General features: G+C 42.1%; 2 protein-coding genes across 7 annotated transcripts in view; one reads left to right on the top strand and one right to left on the bottom strand.

Annotated features, from left to right (window-relative positions):
• Nucleotides 1–809: 809 nt before the first annotated feature.
• CEP55 (centrosomal protein 55) lies at nucleotides 810–16,735 on the bottom strand. Of its 5 annotated transcripts, XM_081006312.1 has the most exons (10): nucleotides 16,505–16,733; nucleotides 11,879–12,070; nucleotides 11,277–11,561; nucleotides 8,235–8,294; nucleotides 5,146–5,287; nucleotides 3,678–3,982; nucleotides 2,874–2,945; nucleotides 1,913–2,038; nucleotides 1,565–1,794; nucleotides 810–1,166 (listed from the first exon to the last, which is right to left on the bottom strand). In XM_081006312.1, the coding sequence occupies exons 2-9, from the start codon at nucleotides 12,035–12,037 to the stop codon at nucleotides 1,585–1,587; spliced, it is 1,359 nt and encodes a 452-aa protein (XP_080862438.1). In that variant the 5' UTR covers nucleotides 12,038–12,070; nucleotides 16,505–16,733; the 3' UTR covers nucleotides 810–1,166; nucleotides 1,565–1,584. The 5 variants fall into 5 exon arrangements, with proteins under 5 accessions (XP_080862438.1, XP_080862440.1, XP_080862439.1 ...); XM_081006314.1 differs by having other exon boundaries at nucleotides 810–1,791; nucleotides 16,505–16,735; XM_081006313.1 differs by having other exon boundaries at nucleotides 810–1,794; nucleotides 3,678–3,979; nucleotides 16,505–16,734.
• Nucleotides 16,736–21,020: 4,285 nt separating this feature from the next.
• The window catches only part of MYOF (myoferlin), an 86,100-nt gene continuing 85,374 nt past the window's right edge, over nucleotides 21,021–21,746 (top strand). For both annotated transcript variants that reach the window (XM_081006308.1, XM_081006310.1), the window contains exon 1: nucleotides 21,021–21,203. In XM_081006308.1, the coding sequence (XP_080862434.1) occupies nucleotides 21,116–21,203 (88 nt within the window). In that variant the 5' untranslated portion in view covers nucleotides 21,021–21,115. The remainder of the gene's footprint in view (nucleotides 21,204–21,746) is intronic.

The following is a 21,746-nucleotide window of genomic DNA, read 5'->3' as shown; positions in this document are numbered from 1 at the left end:
CTAAATGAAATAAGAACATTGTAAAAAAAAACCCTTATTTTAAAAATAATGACTAATTTTTAAAAAAGCTAAAACCCGTACAACACAACCAGTCTGAAAAGCCTTTGCTATTTGAAGGCAGCATTCTGTTCAATGCTTTGTTGTTAAAAGGGTTCTGCAGAGTGGCCTGAGGAGTCGAGTGCAGTGCTAAGTGTGGTGGCCCTGGTGGCTGGAGCTCATGCTTGCTCTACCACAAACCAGTCAAGATCAAAGCACGTCTTAACATGAGCCTGGCCAAATCCAAACTTAAGGAAAGAAACTTCAGAATTTTACTAGCCAGTTTTGTTTGGTGAGATTGCAAGATAGGACGTTTTTCTTGTAGCATGGTCTCTAGTTTGGCATCTGTTCACCTAGTGCCATACAACCAACAATATCTGTTTCCAGATTGGTGTGCGATACCTGCGAGGTGATTCATTGCAAACAGTTTGCATGCCAAATTGGGTAGCGATTTTACAAACACAAGGCATGGGAATTTCCAAAATATAAGGCATTACACCCCAATGGGATTTCTGAAAACGAGCAGTGACTGTTTACAGTCAAGTTAACTTAGGCTGGGGAGGTGGCATAATGAGAAGAGTTAAGGAAGTGGCAAAACAGGGATGAGGAACTGAAGGCAAATGAAGGTGATCTCGTATATTTTAGGGGATAGGAGAGGATGATTTCATGAACTCTGAGAAACACACCACTGCATACATAGATACAATTTGCCTAGCTGTTTGATTTGCCTTAACGTTCACCAGCTATTAAAAAAAAGACACAGAGAGCGTTGGTGGCATAGCCAATTCTGTTTTATTCATTTAAAAACCATTTCCTCATACAGGTTCCCTGATAAATTATATCCCCAGCTTTTAGCTGTGGGATAGCAGAGTGCAAACAGGAGTGTATTTCAAGCAAACAAAATGGCTGCAACAGTCTTAAGAGGCACCCTGATGCTCTGAATTTTGGGTTCACTCTTTTTTTTCTGCACACAAACACAAAATGTTTGATGGAAGGTAGAAGAGGCACTATATAAATTTTCTGCTACACGCAATTGTCGCCACACATTCCCTCAGGTGGGCTACATCCTCACAGAGACTCATATATTAGAAACATTTTCCTTTCTGCCCCAAGGTTCTGAAAATGCATTTCTGGAAACAGACAATATATAAAGCAGAAAATATTAATCCAGTAAAACAAACTACGTATATCTTTAAGATCGAAACACGAATGTTAGGCAGTAATTTTGTTGACTATTTGCATGGGGGTATTTGGTCATGGAAAATAAAATCAAACCATTTCTACTGGCTCCGGCTGTGCAAATACGGCACAATCAGTAGTTTAGAATTTACATTACCACTCTAAAACAAAACTGTTTCCTGTTTTCGTAGATACTGTTAAGGACTAACCCTTTGTAAAACAATAATAATGAGAATAGAAGTGCATATCATGGGAATAGGAACTGTGGTCCTTTAGAATCTTGCTGCTTTTTTTTTTTTTAACAAGCCATTATTTTCTGTTAAAAATACATGGGAGCGACAAGACATACCTACAAGTTTGTCCTTGTATTTAATCTGCACAGAAGTCAATATGGGCTAACAGCTCCCTATGCTGGCTTGTAGGATATTGTGCTTTACATTTGGGGCACTCCAGGAAACTTTCATCAAGAAGATTTGAACGTTTGGGTGAAGGACATTTGTTCTGTATTGTCAGCTTGTCTTCAAAGGCAGCCTGGAAGTTGTGCAAGACTTCTGTACATCCTCCACACTCTGGAAGCTTCTGGAAAAAAATGAATTGGTGCATCTAAATATTTCCCTTTACAAATTAGTAATATTCCTTTATAGGTCTAGCCAATCTTCTTAGCACCCAATGACTCTAGAAACACAGTACTACTCACTGAGGGCTCAAGGCGAGTTATTTGGTCCCTTGCCTTGCGCAGCTCCTTAAGGACTTTGCTCAACTGATGCTGCAAGTTCTGACGGTCGAGCTTCTCATTCTCAAAGTCGGATGTGCATGCCTGGATCTGGAAAGAAACGTTGGGTGAAAAATCAGAGAGTCTGTTACACACGGCGGATTTCATGCTATAATTACATGAGCTCCTTAGGAAAACAAAAGGTTGGATCTAAAGCAAATAAATAAATTAAAGCCTATTTTGAAGGGTTCGTGCAATGTATTTTTAATGTTCTGCTACTGCATGTACGGGGACATGGGTGGCGCTGTGGGTTAAACCACAGAGCCTAGGACTTGCCGATCAGAAGGTCGGCGGTTTGAATCCCTGCGACGGGGTGAGCTCCCGTTGCTCTGTCCCAGCTCCTGCCAACCTAGCAGTTCAAAAGCACGTCCGGCGGGAATGTAAACGGCGTTTCCGTGCGCTGCTCTGGTTCGCCAGAAGCAGCTTAGTCCTGCTGGCCACATGACCCGGAAGCTGTACGCCCCCTCCCTCGGCCAATAAAGCAAGATGAGCGTCGCAACCCCAGAGTTGGTCATGACTGGACCTAATGGTCAGGAGTCCCCTTTACCTTACTGCATGTACACACATGTTGTTAAGTCCTTTAATATTTCAAAAAGCCTCACTACCATAACCGTAGAATTAAAAGAGTAGAGATTCTACAGAGGGATGCCAATTAAATGATGAATGGATTTTAAATTCTCACTTAGTTCAAAACTTTCCTATCAGCAGTAAGTAACAAGACAAATCGTTATCATGAAAAATGCACAATATATCTCGATAGCAGGAAGAACAGCTTCCTTGCTTGTATTGTAATAAAACTGCCTAAAATATTAACATGAATATTATGCCTATGGGTTTTAGTTCTGACTGAAAAGTGTAATTAAAATAATAGTGTGTAACCTGGTACCTGCTGTTCCAAAGCTGTTATCCTTGTGTGTTCTTCCTGCTGTTTTAGCAAAGATCTCTGAAGCATCTCAACCTATACCATGTGTAAAAGACTATATTAACAAGACAATTCTATAAGGTGGTTTCAAATAATCAACCTATGTAAATCCATGGGTTTTCATTGGTTTTATACATCCTTACTGGTAAGATGGTAGAGCTGCTACTCCAGGTTCCTTGCTTTTTAAAGTTTTTAAGCATGCTGAACAAGTATTTTTAGGAACAACCCTATTATTGGAATTGTGTTTTATATTGCTTTTATTGTTGCACTTTAAAGTGTTGTAACCCACCCTGGGACTTCAGAGTGAAGGGAGGGTAATAAATTAAATTAAGAATATTTTGCTTCTACTTGGTTATGCATCTCACCTAAGAAAAAGGGACAGGGTAGAGAACAGTGGTTCCCTCCTTTTCCTGCTGCCTCCCCCCCCCCCATGTTTCTTTGCTCAACTCACACCCAAGGAGACCAATGAATGGAAGAACATATTGCTTGCCAATATAGGACAGGTATCTAAGCAAAGATGCTGCCTGTCCACACTTGGTTGATTTCAGTGGTAAGGGCCCTTGAAATGCACACTCCTTTGTAAGCAATGCAGTGTGGCTAATCAGCATTGGCACTTACCACATTTATATGTGCATCTGATATAATTCACAGCCCATTGAATTAGGGAGGGGGAAAGGGGTAGGGATCATGTTGGAGGTCATCTTCCACCCCAACTCCATAAATGTGTACATTGTGAAAGTGAAGTCAGCAACTCCCCTATATACCAACCTGGGATGAGAGTGCTTGAGTTCGTTTCCTTTCTTCCTCAAGCTGGTCTCTGGTCACTTCATTTTCTTGAGTAAGCCTCTGCAGCATCTGCCCTTTGAGGTTGTTTTCGTCCTGAAGAGTCTGAATGTCAGCCTGCTTGTGCGACTTTAGTAGACTATTTAAATTCATCACCTCCTGCTTGGCTTCGTCATACTTCCTTTTGAATTCAATGAGGTCAGAATGCAGCTGGGCTACGGAACGCCTTTCTGTCTCTAGATCATTTCTGGCAGCTAGCAACAACTGCTCGTAATATCTTTGCTTATCTTCTGGCAGGAACCCACAACAGAACATGGAAGAGAAGGGGAGGGGATGCTTCAACGAAGATCCTTAGCAAACTCACACCCGCAGAATGTATTTGTAAACAAAAATGAACAGCCTTATTCTAGACTCTGCCTTGCCCCTCGCAGTAAGCTTTATTTCCTTATTCAGTTACTCAGAGGGAAATTTAAGACACTAATACGTTGTTAAAGAAGAACATATTCTATACCAGGATAGGGGGCAGATCCAATCCACGCCACTATGTGGCAATCTTGCAATTCCTCGAGAGGGGAAAGAAGGGCTCCTTCTACATTCAGCAGACTCTACACAGCCAAGCTGCTGGGACTAGGCAGCAATGGCACCATGAAGGGCCCCCGACTCTAGTCCTCAAGCAACTTGGCAAAGGTTTTGAATAGAACCAAGGCACACGACTTTTATCAGAGGACAAGGTTAGCCCCATCACTTCCTGATGATTCCATGAAGTCCATCCCTTTGATGACTGAGGACTCACAGAACCACCACAGAGCTAATCATGGGACAGATTTCCTCACAGCGCTACAGCCAGGTTATAGATCATCAACAGCTAAATCGGCTAAAAACCACCAGATGCTTAATGAGCGTGTTTTATAGTAACAAGAGAAAACTGATCGGTTTCCAGGAAGAAACCAGACACTATGTATTTGATGGATATGAAATCAGCACAGGCAAGCAAACTGTAAGGCGACAATGACCTGTTATCAAGAAGTTTCTCCACAAGTTTCTGTTCTATGGAGGTAGCTAGTTCTTAAGAGATGCACACACTCCATAAGAGTCGTATATTTTTCTAATTATCCATGCTTTAAAATCCCCACCTACAAAACAACTTCATATATCTGCTACAAAAACGAATGTCACATGCTGGTGACTTGAGCAATGCCAAGACAACTCAATATTTATTTATCCCAACACCCATGATTCGCAGCTAAGCAACGATCAGTATATATTTGTACACCGTTTTTATTTTTTATGTTTACAGCACGTGTATAAGTATCCAAAAAGAGCGATAATTTAATTTAGTTTTATGCTTGTAAGTGTTCATAACTAAAAACAGAAAACTGATCTGGGATATCTTTCTCCATATAAACTACTTTGTTGTGCAATCTGTTGAGCCTGAAGAAAAGCCAGCTAATACCTTCTGCCCTGGTTTCATTTGGTTGGTGTTGGTTAACAGTTTCCAGCTGCTGTTCCAGTTCAAAGAGCCTTGCCACAAGGCTCTGAACATAGGCCTCTCGCTGTTGGTCATATATTAGCCACTGCTGGTTTTTCTCCAGAGCCTTGAGAGGGAAGATAATAAGTAAGTTGGTTAAGAGTTGCTTCAAGGAAAGTATTGATAAGTTATTTTTCTGTAAGTCATATGTATTATCAGTACACGAAAAGCATCCTACTTGGCACAGGCGCCTCAGCCTAAAGAAGACTGTGTTTTTCAACTTTATGCTTTCTGCCAGTTTTGAAATATTTAACTGTTAAAGATCATGTGAACACAAATTTCAATAAATAAAATTCAACTTTAGCTGCAAAGTGCACCTTGGAATTTCCGTCAATCACTCACACATGCCTGTTTTTGCTATTATTTATGCAAGAGGTGTTTACCCGTTTTATCAACCTGATAAAACATGCCCAGTACCACCAAGGAGCACTCCCCTAAATCTGAGAAACACCCTTTGGGAATTAAGAGGTGCTGCCATCACATGTTTTCCTCAAAGTGATTCGCAATGTCAGAAGCTAAATACACATAAATGAATTTACTTTTAATCAAACAACCAGATCAGCTTTTATTTAAGATCAGGAAAACCTTGTAAAGATAGGGCGAGTATAGGCATACCATCTGCTGATGTCATTGGTTATCTCTTGCAAACAATACAGATTGTGAAATACTCCGGGAAACAGAAGCTACCTGAGAGATTTTCCAAAGCACTTTTAAGAAAGTATTATTCTTAAGATTCACTTCTAACGATGACAATGCTACTGAAACCACACTTATTCACATTATGAAGCCTCAAGATATTTGCTTCAACATACGATTCCAAGAGTTAATTATACTGTTTTAATAAGATCAGCAAATTATTATTTTATAATATAATTTCATATTTTGAATGTTAAAGAAAAATAGGCACCCCAAACAAGCTTTGAAGTTGGCTATGTATAGGCAAAGCAGTTACAAAAGTGTGGTAGGAGGTTGCGTTTCCTATTCCAATACCTATAAAAATTTATGGCTCCGTGCAGCCCAAACAGTCTGTACCTGTGCTACCTGGTAAATCTCCTTTCTACGTTAACTTTGGCCAGGATCCAAAGAACTACTTGGGCCCGCAAAACAGGCTTGTGCTAGCGCAGTGAAATTTGACTTTTTCTTGAACCACCACCTCCCAAGTCATATTGAACAGTCTTCAAAATGGTTTTTAATTTCTGGAGTAGTTTGTATGCATCCCAGTGGCTGCAGTTAGGGGGCATTATATACTTTCTTCCAAGGCTCACAGTACTATTTTCGTGTGTGTGTGTGTGTGTGTGTGTATTTGACATATGCAGAAGTTAGCTACAGCAACATAAAGGGCAGCATCCAACGAAGTAGTCTGTTAGCACAAGGACTTCCACCTAAACAATGTGACTTTCCCTGCCTCTCTTCTGCGCACTTCCTAGACTGCTCTGGGTGTTCCCCCAATCCTCCAGAGCAAATTTAGTTAGGGTGTGTAGGGAGGGAAAGTTCTGTCGTGCAGCCATAAATCCTTGTGATAACAGAACTACTTCATTGGACACTGCCCAAAATCATAGGCATTCAGTCCTGAGGCTCGCCTACAACTCTATACAACAGTTCAAGCTTCGAGATATGCATTTCTATACAATTAACCACTCTAATTGCTAGTTTACTGAGAGTGTAGTAGCAGAGGCTTATACACAGTCAAAAGGTAAATGTCAGTCTTGAAACATTATTTTGTATTATTTCACACCCATGGAGGGAAATGCGGAGCTTGTTTGCCTGTCACTGTCCCTTTTGCTTTAAAAAATAAAAATTCTAAAAGATGCACAGTATTAAGCATACTTAGATGCAGGTGTGTAGCAAGGAATGAAGCCATGACACAGGTAGGGCAGTGGCTCCATCTGAGCAAGTGAGCAATGGCAGATGCCCAAGAGATCAGAAAAATTTGGTCTGCATGTAAACGCCCTGGTGACTAAATACAAGGAGTCATCTGTAGATCATAGGGAAGTTACAATATTAAAAACTAAAAATGCATAATAAGTACAAAAATAAACCAACAATTCTTCTTTCCACAACACATTCATCACATAAAGCTTGTTTGGGGAAATTTGCCCTTCTTTGAAGGAATCGTAAAACACCTGAACATAAACTTGGCACAACCTATCCATAGGGCGCCATCTGTGGTGCGGTGCTGAGACAATCCCACAAGCCAGTCACAGTTACTAGTTTGTGCAACATTTTTTGAAGAAATGCTGGGCTGTATAATTCTCATTTATGGTCAAGTAAAGGAGACTCATGGAAGCAGGTATAGCTCACTGAATCCTGCCCCCACCCCAAGTGAGGAGACCAAGTAGAGATCTGAACATGGCCCAAACACAGCACTCTAAACATTGCCAATTCACATTTCTGCGGCACAAGTATAATTAGAAGTGTCACTTACAATGCCAGCTAGAACATTGCTAACGTCTGAAAGGTTACTTGCATTTTAGTGCAAAGCAGCCCGTAAAGTACCATTTCATATCTGCTTCACCTGTCTGGGAACTAATTCTTATGTGAAGTTGCGGGTGAATAATGGGCTGGAGCTGTTGCTTTCAAGTTCTGAGCAGTCTCCCAAACGCAGCCAGATGCTTGTGAATGTAAATCTGGACTAGACAATAGACCTTGGTCTAATCTAGCATGGTGGTTCCACTTCTTGCACTCTTAAGTTTACATAGGAAGCTGCCTTATTCACAGGGATAACATGGGTCCATCTAGCTCATTATTGTCTACAATGGCTAGCAGAGCTTCAAACGTGGGTCCCTCCCAGCCCCACCTGGAGATGCCAGGGTTTGAATCTGCAACATTCTGCCTGCAAAGCAGATGTTCTGTCACTGACCTCTACCATACACATCTATTTGGGAGCAAGCCCCGTTTCGAGGACGTAGAACTTGCTTCCAAGTAAACATGCAAGGGATTGGCCTGAACTATTAGGTATTTCTCTTCAGTAGTATATATACACACACATAGTGCCATTTTAAAAAGAATCTTACATCTTTCAGTTGGATTTCAACTTCATTTGCTGGTGTTCCAGTGCAGTTTATAGCAGTTTCCTGCAAAACACAAACCAGTTCAACAGTTTAATTTTGCTAAGCTGGGTGTACATGTCTCTTATTTTTAGACAAGAATATATACAACCACATCACGGCATGCATTCTTCTAAGACCAACTTGTTCTATGTAATAGGGAAAGCATCGTTTTAAAAAGCCAATTGACTTCTTATGCGCACTACATCAAATATCTTCTGAAGAATTATTTTCTTCTGTATTGTGGGTTGAAAAGGAACTACCTGCAATAGAAAAACTTCATTAAATTCACTATGGGATATGCCCCCAAACTCTCAGATTCCTTTGATTAAGCTCCAATGATATTGCTTTGATTACTCTGACCAACTACATCCCCATAGAATATAAAATATTACACATCAACATTACATAAAAACCAATTAAAATGCAACATGATTCAGCCAATACACTTGAAGCAAGCACCATGGCAGCAATACAGGATAGGTTAATATATTCTTCATAGAAAACTAGTTCTACAAATGCTTTTGCAGCATGGCGCACCTTCAGCAACTAGAACAAGGGTATTAATGCAGTGCTAGATGCACCTCTGGGATAGATTGTTCCAGAGGTGGGGAAAGATGACATAAAAACCCCTACACCCATCCCTCTGCTTCACCCAGGATGGGACAACCATGAGGGAAGAGGCATTCTGTCATATATTTTGGCTCCAAACAGTTTAGGAATGGATGTGTTACTAGCGCCTTGAGTTGGACCCAGAAGCATACCAACAAGTGCAACTCCTTCAAAGTTGGTGTGGCCTGTGTTCATACTCGGCTGCATTTTGAACTAGTTGCAACTTTTACGTAACAGGTGCTAAAATGGATTTCAAAAGATTTCATATTTTAGGTATTGGGAACTATTTTCAGCAGACACTATTAAGTTACACACTGAGTTATTTGCCAATCTGCGCCTTCCAAACCCAAATGGGGATTCAGAGGGCTTTTGCAATACTAGGGGAATATATATCTATATATCTACACACACACACCCTTTGGAAGCCTTTTCGGTTTATTCAACTCAGTCCTACAGGAGTAAGTATATTGCCCATTAGCAGAAATTAATTCCCTTCTAGCACAAGGCTGATCCGACTTGAACGTAACCTGCGTTCAAAATGCATTTTCAACAGTTGCACATCCTAGCCACAATCCCATATAAACATAAGTATGCTTAAGCTATTGAAATCAATCGGCTTAAGTACATTCAATTCTGTACTGGACTGCGGCCAAGGGGTTTAAATACTAGGATTCCCAAATGGCATACTAAAAATTAAACAAGGCGCTAACTTGTTGCCGGCCCTAAAATATCAGGACTAACTTCTTTTCCTGTAAATGTTTGATCACCAATTGAAAACACACACAGCCAGCCTGTAACTTATACAGTGGTACCTCGGTTTATGAACAGTCCTGTTTACAAACTATTCGGTTTACGAACTCCGCAAAACCGGAAGTAGTGTTCCAGTTTACGAACTTTACCTCAGTCTACGAACGGAATCCGAACGGTGGAAGGGCACCGCCGGCGGGAGGCCTCATTAGGGAAAGTGTGGTTTAAGAACGGACTTCAGGAACAGATTAAGTTCGTAAATCGAGGTACCACTGTATATGCTGTTTCACACAATGTAGCTGATATTCTATTGCCACCTACCTTCTCTTCATGGTATTGCCATAATTGTTTTCCACAATATTCTACGTCGAATCAAAAGCCTTTTGCAAGGAATCAGACTCACCAACATTCCATTTACCAAACTAGAGATTACTAAAGTTATCTGCTGATGTTAACAATGCTAAAAGTCTGTCGGTGTTAGCAATGGGATAATTAACGGGCTAGCAAAGCTGTCAAATTGTGGAACTTGCTCCAGCAGGAGACAGCAATGGCTTTACAAGAAGATTGGATAATTTGATGGACGATGAGCCTATCAAAGGCCGTTCACCACAATGGCTGTGTTCTACCTTCACTGTCGGAGGCAGTATGTCTCCGAATGTCAGTTGCTGAGAATAGCAGGTAGGCAGAGTGCTTGCGTGTTTCCCACAGGCCACTGCGAGAACAGGATGCAGGACTTAGATGGGCCATTGGCCTGATCCAGCAGGCTCTTTTTACGCTTCTTATGTTAAAAGAATTTGGTCTAAGCTGATGCTATGCATCAGTTAGAACAGGGATGTCCATACGGTCGACCGCGACTATGGCCCCATAAGCCACCTAACCCAACCCCCTGTTCAGTGCAGGAATTCCAGAGTTAGAGCATCCCTAATAGATGGCTGCCCAGCCTCTATTTGAAGGCCTGATGCAAAAACAACAACAACAACAACAACAACAACAACAACTCACCACCACTGTAGGCAGTTGGTTCCATTGTCAAACTGCCCTTACCATCAAGAACATTAAGCTAATGCTGTTTTAATTGTAAATGGTATGGCTTTCAGTAGTGATGTATGGAAGTGAGAGCTGGACCATAAAGAAGGCTGATAGCCGCAGAATTGATGCTTTTGAATTATGGAGGAGACTCTTGACAGTCCCATGGACTGCAAGAAGATCAAACGTATCCATTCTTAAGGAGCCCCGAGTGCTCACTGGAAGGACAGATCGTGAAGCTGAGGCTCCAATACTTTGGCCACCTCATGAGAAGAGAAGACTACCTGGAAAAGACCCTGATGTTGGGAAAGATGGAGGGCACAAGGAGAAGGGGACGTCAGAGGATGAGATGGTTGGACAGTGTTCTCGAAGCTACCAGCATGAGTTTGACCAAACTGCAGGAGGAAGACAGGAGTGCCTGGCATGCTCTGGTCCATGGGGTCACGAAGAGTTGGACACGACTAAACAACAACAACATATAGCTTTAATTCTATCAATGTTTAATTATTTTTAAATTGTTTTCTATGCTTTAAACACTTCTCATTTTTATCTGTAAGCTGTCATTTGTCCTGTCATGGAAAGTGGTGGGGTAATAAATATATAGCAACAGCCATAATAACTTACCTGGGAAATCTGCACATTATTGGCTCTATTTTCAAGGTCTGAACAATCTGTAGTAACTGCAGATAACTGGTTTTTCAACCGATCCACCTCTTCTGAGAGGGAATGAAGTAGCTGTTCTCTCTTTGCCACTTCCTGTGTTTTCTCTTCTAGTTGACTAAGCAGAGAAGTAACATCACCATTTTTACTTTTGATCTTCAGCTTGTCTTTCAGGAGCTGAATTTCTTGATTTTTCTCTCCAAGGATATTATTACATTTTGCATTTTCTGTTTCAAGGGCAAGTATTCTCTACATGAAATATAAGCAAGCATATTATCATAGTTAACAAGCCAATTTTGAAATAAAATATTCTTAATTGTACAGGGCAAGCAATCATACCGGTACTGTTAGCAACTATGATGGTATAATTGGTGTTTTGTGGCAAATTAACTGTTATCTCCCAAGTTATGACTTTGAGAAAGAAGACAGTTTAAAGGTTCAAAATTAACATTCAGATTTTAAGTAATATGCAATACAAAATCACTCCATTTGTTAAATCTTCAATGATTCCTTTACAGTTAACAGCACAAGACAGGAAGTTTTGCATGCAGAAATGTTTATATCACCTCCAGGAATCTGTTCTTTTCTTCTGGTGTCATTTTTCTTTTGCCCTTAGTGAGGTCTTCCAAAGATTTTTTAAGGGCTGCATTCTCTTTCTTATATACCTGCAACTCAGATTCAGATTTGGAATCACCAGACTTCAATCCCCACTTGCCGATATTCATCTCTTTGATGTCCTTTGATGTCCTTCAGATTTTCTAAAAATATATAAATAACCAGGTACCATTGAAGGAACAGCCTCTTCTGTCCTTGCATTATGTATGTTTCCTTGCAGTGTCCCAAGTGGCTTGTAATAAAGCCTCAATTCAAGTCTCATTAAATAAGCTGAATAACTCGTCTTTCAGCCTGATCTTAACCAAGCTTACTCAGAAGTCTAACCAAATTCACTGGGACTTCCTCTATAGAAATTATTTAAAAAATTTGGAGCCATAGAGCTGTAGTCAGTGTAGCACTATGGAAAACTTTCCTTCAATGCTAGGATTTCGCACTGGGCAAAGGAACATTCTCTCCTTCTCCCCTCCCTAAATCTATTCTGGAGTTCCCCTAATCCTCTAAAGCAGATTTTGAGGCAATGAAGGGTGCACAAGGGAGGAAAGGTTGGCGGGGGGGGGGGGGGAGGAAGTACCACTGTGTGACAACTAATCCTTTTGCACAAATGTTTAATTGAATACCACACTTGGTCCCAAACATGCATAAAACAGGATTATAGCAGTAAGTTTGACTCACAAACATTTTGAATAGAACAAAAATCCCCATTCAAAGAACATAATATTTCCACTGAAATTGGCAGTGTTCCTTCCAAAGTTAAGAGCAGCAAAATTAAAAATGTGTAGAATTTGTGGGTTGATAGTTAGAAACAACAACATAACTGCAAAAAAACCAAACTGAAATATTTATGATCCCTGTTACAGTTATAATACTTAGTTAGTCTGCAACAAAACATCACAACGGAATATATAAAAAATGCAGCTGTGTCTGCCACATCATGTGATGCTTGGAAAATATGGCACAAAGGAAATAGGAAGTACTGAAAGGTCATAAGGACTAATACATTTTATTATATACTGTAAAATTATTATTATATGAAACTTCCAGTAGACTTCTGAGAGAATGGCTGGCACAATACATTTTGCCACCAGCAAAATCCCCCTATCAAGCTGTATACCGTATTTTTCGCCCCATAGGACACACCGCCCCATAGGACGCACCTAGTTTTTTTTGGTGGGGGGGAACTAAAAAAAAAATTATTTCCCCCCCCCCAGGCGCGGGGCTGGGGCTGGGGAAGCCCAAGCTTCCCCCGACCCCAGCCCCCAGAACAGGCTGCTGCCTGCAAGCCTTGCGAGCCCGGCGGGACCTCCTGCCGGGCGCGGGAGGCTTGCGGACACCTTCCCAAAGCACGGGGCGTCCTCCGGAGATCGCCCTGTGCTTCGGGATGCAGGCTGCCGCCCCAAGCCTCGAGCGCCTGGCGGGACCTCCCACGGGCGTGCGAGGCTTGCGGACACCTTCCCGAAGCACGGAGCGTCCTCCGGAGGGCGCCCTGTGCTCCGGGCTGCAGGTTGCTGCCCACAAGCCTTGCGAGCCCGCGGGAACTCCCCCAGGCTCGCAAGGCTTGCGAATAGCTTCCTGAAGCCTGGAGAGCGAGAGGGGTCGGTGCGCACCAATGCCTGGAGAGCGAGAGGGGTCGGTGCGTACCGATGCCTCTCGCTCTCCAGGCTTCAGCGAAAGCCTGCATTCGCCCCATAGGACGCACACACATTTCCCCATCATTTTTGGAGGGGAAAAGGTGCGTCTTATAGGGCGAAAAATACGGTAGTATGCAAGTTAGTCAAGTTATTCTGATACCTGGGGCACAAAATCCCACAAGTACTTCCCCTTCATCCCTGGCAATAACAACACAGTAGTAATTCACTTAAATAACAATTTGCTGCTTTCTGTAATACCTCAAAGCATTTGCCTTATTATTATGATTTATTATCATTAGAATGTCTTGCCTACCAGAAGCTCCAGGGTGCATTACAACCTTACAAAGTACGACAGGTACTAAAATCAGGCATCAGATATTTTATGCAGCTTGCTACTCCCAGCATCAGATCCCTCTCCCATCTGAAGCTCAAGCACAATATACCGTATTTTTCCCTCTATAACACGCAGATTTTTTCTCCTAAAAAGTAAGGGGAAATGTCTATGCGTGTTATTGATCGAATGTGTGGTCCCTGGAGCCGACTGGCCCAAGTGCATCACACATTTTCTTCGAGGGTCGTCTTCGTTGCCGTCAGCAGAAGCCAGGGAAGTGCTTGCTAGGAGGTTTGGCCACTCTGATCGCTTGATTGTGTGTGCAGCGCGACTGTGTGTTTGCTAGTGTGTGTGCTTTGTGAGTGTGTGGTTGCCTGTGTGTTTGTTCGCTAGCGTGGGTGCTTGGAGGGAGTGAAAGAGTGACTGACTGCTGCATCTTCTCCTGCAATTTGCCTTTAAAAAAATTGGAAGCAGCGGGGCAGTAAAAACCACCTCCGAAAGCCCCATTTTCCCCTTCTAAGGCTGCAGCTCGGCTTTGGGAGCCCTGAACCCCTGCCTTGTTCTTGAGGGATCTTTGAGGTTTTCCCTTTAGCTTTAACCCAGCCCCCTTATTTTACCAGTTTATCTTCATTCTCGGTGTGGTGATTGCAGGCAGCCACACGTGCATTGGAGCCTCCCGAGAGAAAGCTGTTGCTTTCCTGCATTCTGCCTCAGGGTCTTACTGCCCACCCTCTTCTGCTTCGTTACTGTGTTTGCTCAAACGGAACAAAGAGCAGAGAAAACCCCTCCCCTCCAGGCAAGCAGAGGGGAAAGCAGAGCGTCCTTCCTTCTAATTCCTCTCCGTGCTGTGCTCCGGTGCTGCTGCTGCTGCGTCTAGGGACTCGCAGGCAACATGGGGGAGAGAGAGAGAGCTGGCTGGCTTGGGTGGGTGGGGGAACTTTTGCCTTCCTTTCCTCCCTCCGGTAAAACCCCTCTCCTGCATTCTTAGCCAGCTGCTTCTCTGCACACCCCTCTCGGTGCTCCTTGTCCCTTCTATGTTTTTCCTTCCCTCCCCACTTAAAACGTGGTTACAAAGCACGGATCCACATGGATCCTCAGGATCTTTGCATTGGGTCACCCCAAATTCACCATCAGATCACATAGCATGTCCATGGCTACAGCCTGCACCAAAAAAATCACGCACCCACTGTTGCCTGGGGCTGCAATGGTGCAAAAACGTGGTTACAAAGCACAGATCCACATGGATTCTCAGGATTTTTGCATTGGGCTACCCCAAACTCACTGTCAAATCACATGTCTGTGGCCACAGCATGAAGCACAAAAATGATACATCCACTGTTTCATTCAGAATTTTTTTTTCTTGTTTTCCTCCTCTAAAAACTATGTGCGTGTTATGGTCAGGTGCGTGTTATCAAGCGAAAAATACGGTAGTCTATTTCCCCCTTCCCTTCATTACTTGCAGGCATATTTTCTTAACGCTTCGCTTTGTTATTTTTTAAAAAAAACAACAACCGGAAATATAGTGCAGGTGCAAGAGGCTGCAAATTTCTTCAGAGCCATCATGTTAAACCCTCACTGTGGTGCCACTTCTCCAATGAAAACTGGCCCCTCAACTATTGTTTGTCCCGTAGAGGAAAGATTACAGCCATTTCATCTCCAGGAGAGAAATCACACCCATCCACCCCGGATTTAGCAGATCTCCCACACAGCACAGTAGGGTCGTTTATTGTATTTGGTTGGAAACTTGAGGTGGCTAGAAAACGCCTAGCGGACAAGTCGAAATAGAGATGGATTGGGAGGAGGTTTCTCTATGTGGGCAGGCAAAAAGCTGGATAAGGCAGATCACACACCTCCTGGACCATCAGTGTGCTGAAGAGGTGTTTGGTCCGTGGATGTATACAGGGCCAGATTTAGGTTTGATGAGCCCCTAAGCTCCTGAAGGTAATGTGGCCCTTTATATGTCCAGCTGTCCTTTGTCAACAACAAATTGTTGCTGTTTTTTGGGTTGAATATATGCTATATGGTAATTTCTGGACCTAATAGGTATCTAAAGCCATTTGCGCATAACAAATTACAGTACGTATTTTAACAAAGTAATTGTTGAACTGAAATATAAGTATATTAATAGTATATTAATATAGTATATTAATAGTACATTAATATAAGTATATTAATAGTGAAATACAACTGAGAAGTAGCATATTAATAGTGACATAATGCTTAAGCTCTAACGTAAAATGATTTTTTTATCCATAACAAATTTAATAATGCAAACACAATGGCATTTGGCAATAACAGAAGTTCCTTTAGTAACACATGTTTTTCCTTTATAATTTTTTGGGGCCAAGGGAATAGACCCTACGCTATAGCTTGTTTAGTTTATACGTAAATCCGGCACTGCATGCATGCATGTACAGTATTTCTGTTTTGTCCCTGCTGCAATAACAAAAGCATAACGCCCTCTCCCCTGGAGCGCCTTATGGAAAAGCAGAGCAGGTGCAAGGCAGCGACGCCAACCCAATATTCTGGGGACCCGCGTTTCTCTCCCTGACCCTAAGCCACCCCTTCCTTCGCCCATCCCGAGCCGAGCTCTCTTCCCCCCACTCCGCTCCGTTTACCCGCTTTCTTTCAGCCTCGGGTGGTCGCGAAACTGTGGAGAGACCCGGCGAGCGTCGGGAGGACAGGGCAGCGTCAAGGCTGCTGCTGCTGCTGCTGCTGCTGCTGCAACAACGGCGCCGCCGCCCCTCCCTTCCTTCCACCTCTCCGGGAGGGACGCGGAGGGGAGCCGCTTTACCGCTCCTCTTCGAACCCGGTCCCGCCCGAGAGCTTGCTTCCGGGAGTTTGAATGCCGCGGCTCCGCTCGACGCCATTTCCGTTTCAGTTGGAAAGCGACGGGGCGCGGGAAGGGTCAAAACGAGACGAGACGCCGGCGGAGCTGCAGCTTGCGCGGAGAAGGCGGCGCGAATGGTGGTGATTCCGAGAGGGGCGGGGTTGAAGGAAGTAGGCGGAGAAAGATGGGTGGGGAGGAGGACGTTGGAAGCTTGCAATTTTTTTTGCGCGCCCGCCTCCTTTTTTGGTGTATTTTAATAGAATGCGTTGCCCTGCTGTGGATTTTGCAGTTTCAGCATCCTTCGCCGCTGCAGAAGCGTTCTTAAAATTTCCATCAGCAATTCTGGAATGGGTAGTTTTCAACGTAGGAACGTCTGAGCGGATCGACGCTGATTAGCTCGTGTGTAACCTCGTGCGAAAGAACACAGCAGAGCAAATAATAATAATAATCGGTGTTTTTTTCTAAAACAAACAAAAACAATGTTTAGAGGTGCTTTCATTCTGACTCAAGAAAATCACCATTTTGTAGTTCAAGTTGGGGAAATAAATACAGTAAATGGACAAAAGTACAAAGATTCACAAAATGTTTAGGGGTATGCGTCCCACCAGAAAAAAGCACTGATTAATAATAATAATAGACGGAGCTTCTCTCGAGCAATCTTGACCAGAGACCAGGTTTGCCATATGTTGCAGATTTTGCTCACTTGGTTACACCGGCATGCGCGAGAGTAAGGGCTGCACGACGTGTGGGAAGGGCTGTGGATCAATGGCAGAGCCTCCGTTTGACATAGAGAAGATTCTGACCCCGGGCATCTCCACTTTGAGCTGGTAGAGAGCCCTTTGTGAAATCCCAGACAGCTGCTTCCAGCCTGTGTAGACATTACTGAGATGAATAGACATGCTTCCTATGTGTTTTGGTACCTGAGATTGAAAAATACGAACAAGCACCACAAGGCACTAACAAGGTGACACATGTCTCTTCCCAAGGAAGTAACATGGAGTCCAGACTTTTTATGATGGTACAGGATTATAGCCTAAATCCTGTACCGTCATAAAAAGTCTGGACTCCATGTTACTTCCTTGGGAGGAACTCGTGACTCTTGATAGATCCTGTCAGCGAGTAACTCTAATCTGCTGAGAACTACATGGACGAAAGCTTTCCCCAAGTACCCAGCAGGGGGATTCCACAGTTGTTACAATCATGGTGGTCACCTTTGTTCTTATGGAGTCACAATGATGGGGTTGCACATGTCTTATGGCACAAATCCTTTCCCCCAACACTGCAGGAGAAGGCTGTAGAGGTGCATCATGAAGGAGGACTTAAGGCTTTCAGCACTTCTGTTGGGATTCCATCCTGTCCTGGGTCTTTACCACATGCCTGAGAGTTGATGACAAGCTTCAGCTTGTCAAGAGAGGGAGGGAAATCCAGCTCTTCCAAGACAGGCAGAATCCGGATGCTATCAGTTGCTGTGTTGGGACTCAGATAGATTGGTAAAGAAAAGGTGTTTTATATGCATTGTATATGAATAACACTCTGACACCAGATGGTGCTGTGCAGTCCCATCTTTCTCTATATGTATAAGGTTAGCTAAAGGTAAAGGACCCCTGACAGTTAAGTCCAGTCGTGAATGACTCTGGGGTTGCAGCACTCATCTCGCTTTACAGGCCGAGGAAACCGGCGTTTGTCCACTCCGCAGACAGTTTTTCCGGGTCATGTGGCCAGCATGACTCGCCGCTTCTGGAGAACCAGAGCAGCACACGGAAACACCGTTTACCTTCCCGCCTATTTATCTATTTGCACTTTTTGGTGTGCTTTCGAACTGCTAGGCTGGCAGGAGCTGGGACTGAGCAACAGGAGCTCACCCTGTCGTGGGGATTCAAACCACCGACCTCCTGATCGGCAAGCCCAAGAGGCTCAGTGGTTTAGACCACAGCGCCACCCGCTTTCCTGTCTATATAAGTTTACAATGTGTTTAACTGAATCGCTTCTTTGACGTGTCTAGATCCAGCCTTGGAGACTTATTTTTTCCAACGAGTACAGTTTTTGATAGTTCTCTGCCCATCTATTAACAGTAGAATCATAGAATTGTAGAGCTGGAAGGAACCCTGAAGGTCATCTGGTCTAACCCCTTGGGATGCAGGAATCTCAGTTAAATCCAACCTCTGCTTAAAAACCTCCAAAGAAAGAGTTCACCACCTTCTGAGGGAGTCAGTTCACCTGTCAAACAGCTTTTACTGTCAGAAAGTTTTTCTTGATGTTTAGTCAGAGTCTCCTTTCTTATAACTTGGATGCATTGGTTCAGGTCTTAGCCTTTGGAGCGGGAGAAAACAAACTTGTTGTGTCTTCTATGTATCAGCATCAAAAAAGGCTATTTGTTGCCTTGCAAAAAAACAACAACGGTCATTGGGGATTACATAGACATCCTGGCACTGGTAAGTTAAGTAAGACTCATAAGAAAAGCCTTTATCCTGATTATTATATAACTATAATTTAATCTCTATCTCTGTTGTTACTGTGCGTGGAATTCTGACATCATGGCATGCAAGAACATGGAGGGATAAACTGGCTGTACTTACCTTGCACAGGTCAATGGACTTTAAAATGCCATTTATTCCGGTGGCCTGACCTGCCATAGCTCTTTTGATTCTCAAGTGATGACTAATGAAATTGAAGGTTACATCCCTCAACTAGAGAGAGACCTGCTAGACTGTAATGTTAAAGTGATGTCTAGAATGTGTAAGATGTTATTGGAATGGGAGACAAAAGATGAACAAGTGAAATCTTCAGTGATACATTGGGCAATAGATATGGGTCATAACAAAGAAATGCAGGCATGGGAACAATTATGGAAAATGGATATAAACTTTACAGCATGTTATGGTTTAAGAAAAAAAAATATAATAATAATAATAATAATAATAATAATAATAATTTATTATTTATACCCCGCCCATCTGGCTGGGTTTCCCCTGCCACTCTGGGCGGCTTCCAAAAGAATATTAAAATACTATGATACATCAAACATTAAAAGCTTCCCTAAACAGGGCTGCCTTCAGATATGAACATGTTATATAGATGGCACTTAACAGACTGGCAAAAATGTGGTGGTCTTGTATTAAGGTTAAAGCTTACTAGCAAATGATTTATAATGAATTGAAAAAGATGTTTACGATAACATTTGTTTAAAAAATCAGAAGCTTTATTCTTAGGGATTTTGAGATCAGAATTACCTAAACAATAAAGAAATTGCACTGCAAGAATGATATTTGCCCAAATATGAAGGAGTGAGAAGTCCCAACGAGAGAAGAATGGTTACAGAAACTAATGGAATATGCAGAAATGGCGAAACTTACCAGAAGAATAAGAAATCAAGATAACAAACTTTGAATAAGGAATGGAAATTGTTTGTTGAATTACAAATTACAAACAAATTAAGACATTAGCAAGATTATTGTAAAAACTTGCAGTTTCTAAAACATATAGGAAATGGATGAGAAAAGGAATAAATGGAGATAATTTGGATATGCAGGAAAAAAGAAAGAGAACACATTTATGGAACCGCAGAAAGAGGGGGGTGGAAGTTGAAGATTTATATATAAGAATTGTTTCCTTTTTTGCTGAAATCTTTCTCTGTTACAAATGAAAATAATATTTATTTATTTATTTATTTATTTATTTATTTAAAAAGAATGTTCTTTTTTGCTTTATTTCCTAATATACTGATTGGTGAAAATACTGTACATAACCATCTTACAAATTTATTTCCCAGGTTATTTTTGATCCCTCCAGAAGGGGGCAATCTAAGGCTGTTTTGATTGATTGAAGTCCTGGATGAAAAAGAAACAAAAAATTGACAGGAGTATACCGGCTGATGGCATGTGGAAAGAAGTTCGTTTCAAAAGGGAGAATATTGCTATGTTTTATTGCAAAAGTTATATTAACTTCTTTTCACATCAATAGCAAAACAAAAGGGGAGGGGGAGTTCTGTGTGTTACATTCATATTTCTTTCCCGACTTTAATTCATATGCAAAAAGATTCCCACCTCTTTATCAACCACCATACTTAGCAAATTCCTTACTTTGCACTGCCAGAATTCACAAGTTGGTACCAGTTTTTTCTAATACCACAGGAATGGTGGGTGTCAGCTTACACAAACCCTCTCCCTACTTAGCCTTTAGTAACTAACTCTCTCTAATACCACAGGGAGTCAGTTTACACAAATCTCCCCCCCCCCCCCTTTAGTAACTAAACTCGTCATAGATCCACCCATCAGCTGCACTTTACTGTAACAGAGCCATTTCCAGCCTCCTCCTGCTGGCACTTCAGACTGGAGGCTGCAGAGAGTCTGAAGTACACATTTCTTCAAAAACGGCTGCAGATGAAAAAACACTGAAAACCATGCTTCGGGTAATTGTGGAATCTGCTTCCAATATCCCTAGACATAAATTCGGAAAACCAGATCCTATCGTGTCCGTTATTTTTAAAGGTAAGGAAAGCTAACTTGTGAAAGATTATTTTAAGGATGTTTTTCAATGTGCCAAGGTGCCATGATAAAAAGTGTAACAGTTCTGGTAATTTGCAAATGACATACTTCTGAAGAAAGTAGTAACTTTTGTACAACACAGGGGTTTTTTAAGAACTGGAAAGTGGTTGGGTGGCATTTTGTGGAGTGGCTCTTTCTAAACTTCTGTATAGACTTGTTGCATCTATGCCCACACATAGATAGAGCCCCTTTTTAGTTTGGATTAATGTGTAAGTGAATTTCACGTTAAGAAATTACTTTTTTGCAACAGCAAATAGTGATTTTGAGTGTTTAGTTCATATCTTTTTTTTTAATGGAAACACAGATTTCTTTTCCTGTTTGCCTTAAAATAGTTTTAAAAACATTTTGAACATTAATCATCTATGTTGTTAGACTCCTTCCCCCTTTTTGAAGGCTTTTTGCTTTTTAGACTTTGTGCTTAGCAAAGCAATAAAAGATGAGGGAGAGAAAAAAGGAAGCTCATTTGCATTTGTCCGTAAGTGTGAA

The sequence above is a fragment of the Podarcis pityusensis genome (genome assembly GCF_964106645.2).
Source record: "Podarcis pityusensis genome assembly, chromosome: 5".
In the NCBI taxonomy this organism is placed as follows: Eukaryota; Metazoa; Chordata; class Lepidosauria; order Squamata; family Lacertidae; genus Podarcis; species Podarcis pityusensis.
This window is presented reverse-complemented; position numbering and strand designations above follow the sequence as displayed.